This window comes from Phaseolus vulgaris, chromosome 2 (genome assembly GCF_051622355.1).
Source record: "Phaseolus vulgaris cultivar YP4 chromosome 2, ASM5162235v1, whole genome shotgun sequence".
In the NCBI taxonomy this organism is placed as follows: Eukaryota; Viridiplantae; Streptophyta; class Magnoliopsida; order Fabales; family Fabaceae; genus Phaseolus; species Phaseolus vulgaris.
The window spans coordinates 40,959,406-40,965,186 of NC_143499.1; the positions used below are offsets into that span (position 1 = coordinate 40,959,406).

The 5,781-nt window shown below is 36.3% G+C and overlaps 1 protein-coding gene across 1 annotated transcript; it reads right to left on the reverse strand.

Annotated features, from left to right (window-relative positions):
• Positions 1-298: 298 nt before the first annotated feature.
• Positions 299-5,561, reverse strand: APE2 (Glucose-6-phosphate/phosphate translocator-like protein). Its single transcript, XM_068613975.2, has 12 exons — positions 4,865-5,561; positions 4,709-4,780; positions 4,552-4,617; positions 3,404-3,482; positions 3,089-3,209; positions 2,902-2,997; positions 2,277-2,389; positions 2,035-2,112; positions 1,796-1,912; positions 1,229-1,328; positions 996-1,096; positions 299-607 (listed from the first exon to the last, which is right to left on the reverse strand). The coding sequence occupies exons 1-12, from the start codon at positions 5,119-5,121 to the stop codon at positions 590-592; spliced, it is 1,218 nt and encodes a 405-aa protein (XP_068470076.2). The 5' UTR covers positions 5,122-5,561; the 3' UTR covers positions 299-589.
• Positions 5,562-5,781: the final 220 nt, after the last annotated feature.

Here is a 5,781-nt window from a genome sequence, read left to right on the forward strand (position 1 = left end):
TATCAACTATTTGCTACTTTTTTTACGAGGTTCACTACTTTTAAAATTCCATTGTTGATGGTTGATGGCATTCTAAGCACGGGTAACTTACTAATTCATCTTATCTCTCTAGTGCATTGTCAATTTGATGAAGAGGATATCGGTTCGCTTCATTACTTTTTTGGTCTCTCATCGTCTTAATATTTTCACGATTACCTTTAGTAAGCTCAAATTCATTCTCTAAATGAAATTATTTTCTTCTCTGTGCCATGACCCTCTCAAGCCTAGAGTTTTTAGCATGACCATTGACACAACTGCATTGACTGCTTACTAATTTTAAGCTTTCATAGTAGTTTCAATAGCTCTTTATGGGAATCAAAGGTACATCATTTTTCAGTAGGGACGAGAAGACTGCAAATCAGCAGCAAGACATTGTTTTCTGAATGAAGAGAAAAAGAAAAAAGAGAATATTTAACAAAAAAGGAAGAAGGAAAAATAAAAGCGCGCTATCACGAGGATAGTACAATACTGAACCAGTCACTCAATTATTTTGAAGGAAATTTGGCGTGATTTACAGTGCAAGACCTCCTCCAGGTTGACCACTTTCTTCTTATGCTGCTTTCGCTTGCTGACAAGAAACCAAAAACAAAATTGTGTCAATTAAACATTCATTGTTATGAGTTGAAATATTAGGAAATCACAAATTGTATAGGTTTTGCCCTATTTAATAAACTTCTACTCATGGTTTTGTAGTTTCTAATAATTTGTAATCAATAACAGAGTGAGTCAAAAAGAAGAATGTAATATGGACTCATTAAGAACTTTCAATTTGATAATGATAATGGAATTGCGGGTCTGCCAACATTCTCATCCCTAAAACTGAAACTAACTTGAAACTACATATGATGGTGACTTATAAGTTATAAGGAATCTATAAAGAAAGTGGTTTAAACATGCATATGAGCAACAACTTTTCAAGTTTCAACCAGGTACAAATAAATTGAAAAGGGACTCACTCGTTTCTCTTCCTCCATCCTGGCTTTGATGAGAGAGTAGATTGCCACTCCAGCAATTGCAATGGCTGTTCCTATACCAGTTTGGGTGCTAATCTTGTTACCTGTGTGAAACAATTAGCCATGCAGAAATATGTTTAGACTCTCAGGAAGATGAGTTTTTCTTCAATGGCAAGGAACAAATAACTCGTGAAGGTTAAACTTTAATAACAGGGAAGGAAGATAACGATATTTACCAAAGATTACAATTGAAAATCCAATCACAAATACACGTTTCAGTACGTTCCCAACTGCATGAGTGAGAGGGGCCACTCTCTCCAGTGTGTTGGTAGCCACCTGTTGACCAAAAATGTAGATGTGTTTCATTCCAATTCAGGAAAAAAATATATGAATTTAATTGGAATTAATTGAAAGTTTGTCATCGTATCATGAATTTATATAAGATAGTTGAGTATTGAAATGACTATTCTACAAATTATTCCTCCGTTGCCTTTTATATCTCTTCTAAGATCATTACGTATAAATCAAGAAATGTAATAATAATTCAAGATATTGTGTTTCTCCAAAAGGAGTTCATTAGAAGAATAGGCCAAAATAAATTAATTGAAGCAACATTTTAGTACAGAATATGCTAATAAATGCTCTAAGGAGTTTAAAATCAAAATTATTAAATGAAAATTCGCTTTTCTCAAAAACCTTAATATTTAATGTATTGTTTTCCATCTTCCTTTTTTCAATTTCTCAATTTCAAGGTAATTTTTCATCCAAAATTTAGACTAATGCATCGAAAAAGAAGGATTTACCTGGTTGTAGAGGTGGTAAAACATCCCAACCCAGAAGAGATCTGAGACGAACTTGACCAAACCTACTTTAGCAATAGCATCATTGAAGCCGTGCTTCAACAGAGTAGGCCCTTCCAACTGTGGTATCAAATAATCATTAATCAGGATACGATGCCAAAATAAAAAAACAAAGCAACGTATTACATAAATTATACAATAAAATTTGAGTTTTCAAGGGAATTAAAACAGGTTTCACTCACAATTATTGCAGGGGGTAGGCAGACAATTAGAGCAATGATGGAAATGTAGGCGTAGACATTGGTACTATCCATATCAGTCTGCACAAGAGTTATTAAACAATAATATGAAACAGCAATAGTTAGTTAAGTAGGAGGACATGTAACTGATATAAGTAATGCAATGGAAATCACAAATTCACACAAATTTGGATGCGTTTACAGTTAGTAAAACAAATAATTAACATGGGTAGCATAGGGATAACCATGGCTTTCTTTGAATAGATGCTCCGGTATGTGAAGGAAATGTTTGAAATCATAGCACTTATGAAGCCAACCCAGTTGAATGAGAGCTCGGTCAAAGATGCCATGGACACACCTGTAACATGACATGCAAAATTATGTTAAGTTCTCCGTTCACTAAATATTTCTCTGCAAATGTGCAAATATTACTTGTATTTTGGCATATCATCTGTTTACAATCTTCTGGGTTTAGAGTCCAAGTTTAGAGTTAACAAATAAAATAATAGTTCATGAGAGATTGGGATTAATTTTCAGAAAATAATTTCAAAGCTCTCTTAAGAAGTTAAAAAAGAAAAGCATTCCCTAAAATAACTGAACAAAATGCTCACCTTGACAGTTCATAAAAAGTCATGAATTAATGAAAGAAGAGTGCTACTCATTTCAACATACTCACATTTAAAATGGAGAATGAGATGAGATCCACATATTTAATAGGACCCCTATGGATTATATCTTATTGGAAGGAGTGTGTCTTAAACAGAGGAGGGGCAGAAAATGTGTTGTGAACATTTTTCCCAATGAAATAGCTGGTTAGTAGAAACAGTGAATCTTATCTCAGTTTAATGAAGAAGAGGGATGTTATCTTACCAATAACAACGGGAGCCAGAGACAGCCACAAAGTGATGGGGATTGATTGGCCAAGTATGAACTGTGAAGCAGCAGCATTGAAGAATGGTTCGAGAGCTGAAACAAAAATTTATCAATGTTATTAGAAACTAGATACAGTTAAACTTCAAGTACCTCCTATTTGATGTATATGATAAACTCTTATAACCTTTAACGGTATGAGTGAAAGAAACAGCAACTGCAGCAAATGAGACATTGCTGGTCACATGGCCTAATGCATGGCACACAGCCACCGGAATGAGCAACTTCAGCAGGTTGGAGTCTATAGGCTGCAGAAACAACAGCCTTATCAGTACACTACTATTTATGTACAGTAATAGTATTCTATGTAAAACATTTATCATGAAACTAAAATTAATATCCCAAGATGTGGATGAGTAGAATCAGTGAATATTTGTAATATCGACTTAGGAGTTAGATATTTTTTATGTATTCTGGGCTGGGGATATTGAACTTGACTTACAGCACGCTTAGGAAGGCCCACGGTCCAGCTCAACAAACAGTACACCACACCCACGAATAAATGGATAACCGATACGAAGCTGCATAAAGGCAGGTTAATCAAAAATCCAAAAGAAAACTGATGTAAAATAAAAGAATCTCGGGAAGAATTTTTATTTATAACAACCTTTGACTTTTTTCTATTTATAATACACTAACATATAACATGTGCAGGATAAAAATTTAATCATAAACTCAAACGTCGCTCACGTTTAAATTAGTAAACAGAAAGATTAAAGATTTAACATATAACATTATTGAGATTTTAATAATTGTTTTAAAAATCATACAAACAACTCTAGTTAATAGAGTTTATAAACTCATTAATGAATTGGAGAAATTCAAAATCAAAACCTTGTTAGCTATTATTTCCAAGAGTCCGTTTCTGTCTTAAAACGGTATAGGCACGCTTGGATTAAAAAGGAAAAAGAAATTCTCATTGAACAGAAGCAAAAGTTTTGTTTCCTTTTCTATTATATTAAAACTAGTTAGAATAGTCTAAATCACCAACCAAGTCCAGAGAGTGTGAGATCTCGTCAATTTATTCTTTAGAAAAATGAAAAATTTGATGTAGTATCTGAATATACAAAATATATACAAATTGGTCACTAAATAATACTATTGCTTTATAACAAAATATCCCCTAATTTAATATTAAACCAGTCCTTAGAGTTACAACTTAAAGACAAAATATTCCAGAAAACTATTTCATTGTTTCACTTTTTGGAGTATTCAGAAATTAAATACGATTTTTTTCTTAATTTAAGAAGAAAATTGACCACGTCTCCACATTGGTAGTTTACCCAATTAAAATATATTAAATATAAGTATTATACAACTTTTGCTCTATTCTTAATATAGATTCAAAATCAAGAGGATCTGTCTGTATACAGCATTAAGCGCAGTCCGTTCTAACTCATTTCATGGACACTTAAGTGTAATTTTATAACAAAATATAATAATCAAGAAACGAGAAATCAATTATTACGATATTTCCCTAAGTTGACCTTAACTCAATTTTAATCGATTTTAACAAAGCCAGAGACCATTTTTGCGCATATTTCACTGATCAACGAGCCAACACCAGACAGAGAATCACTGAACACTTACTACGGATAGGGGAAATAGTTGTAGATCTTCTTGTTCAGGATGTTGAAAATCACGTTCAAGAAGTACCTGCATCAGAAAACCGAAGGGAACGTAAGCAGAAGACACTACAGAGTCAGAGGTTGTAGGCATGTAAGAAGAGCAGAATCACGTGACGTACCACGTGAAGAAGAAAAACCCGGTGACCAGAGCGGGGTTCTTGTCAAAGAATCCCGCAGGAGCAACCTTCTCCCTGTAATGAAAAAAACGAACGGCATTAGTTAGGAGAGTGAATTGGCCGAGTTGGCCGAGTCAGAACGGATGAAACGGACCTCACCCGGCGGAATCACCACCCTCGGCCGGCGAGGAGGCGGCAGCCAGGCAAGGCCGGAGGAGAACGGCCTCCTTCTTGAGCACCGGCGAGCAGAGCTCAGGACGCAGCTGCCTACCCCAAATCAGATTCCCGCCATCCGCGAGTGACCCCACGGCCTTCACTGTGACGAAGGAGGCACTGCCAGCGGCCTCCCGCGGTGGCTTGCGGAGGTGAGCAAGGGAGGAGAAGGCTCCGGCGCGTGACAGCACTCGCGACTCCATCTGAACCCGAACGAAGAAGTGGGAATGGCGAGAAAGAAAGAAGAAGAGGTGTGTGTGTATGCGATATTGTTGTGGTTTTAGTACCTGTGGCTCTGGTTTTGCAGGGCTCTGATTGGGTGCTTCGCGGCTTTAAAGCACGAGATGCGCGTAGTTGTGATTGGCGTCGGTGCGTGGAATGATGGAATGGAGAGTGGGAGATGATGAGGGAGCAGGATGGTCTGGTGTGGTGACCGACAGGGAAGTGGATAAGTGGGACCCTCTTATCTGTTGGGAAGAGATTTTTGTATACGTGTAAGGGATGATTGGTGGTGAAGGAGGGAGAGTGTGTGTGCTTGGTTTTCTTGAAATCAAGGTCACCCCTTATCACATTCTCTTTCTCCTTCCCCTTTCTAAAGTTGTGAGGGATGTTTGTTTATTCACTTGCCATTGGATGTTACTGTAGTTCATGTCACGGAATCACTCATTCTCCCACCAAAACTTTAGATCATAAATAAATAAATAAAAAAGCTCAGACTTTCATGATTTTCCTTTTTGTTCTTCAATGCATAAATCTCTGCATCTAAATAAATGGTACATCCTAATCCTTCTTCTAATCCTTGTTCCTATTGGTTGATTCAAATAACCTACATGGTTGTTTGAGAGAGAAGAGATGTGGCATTA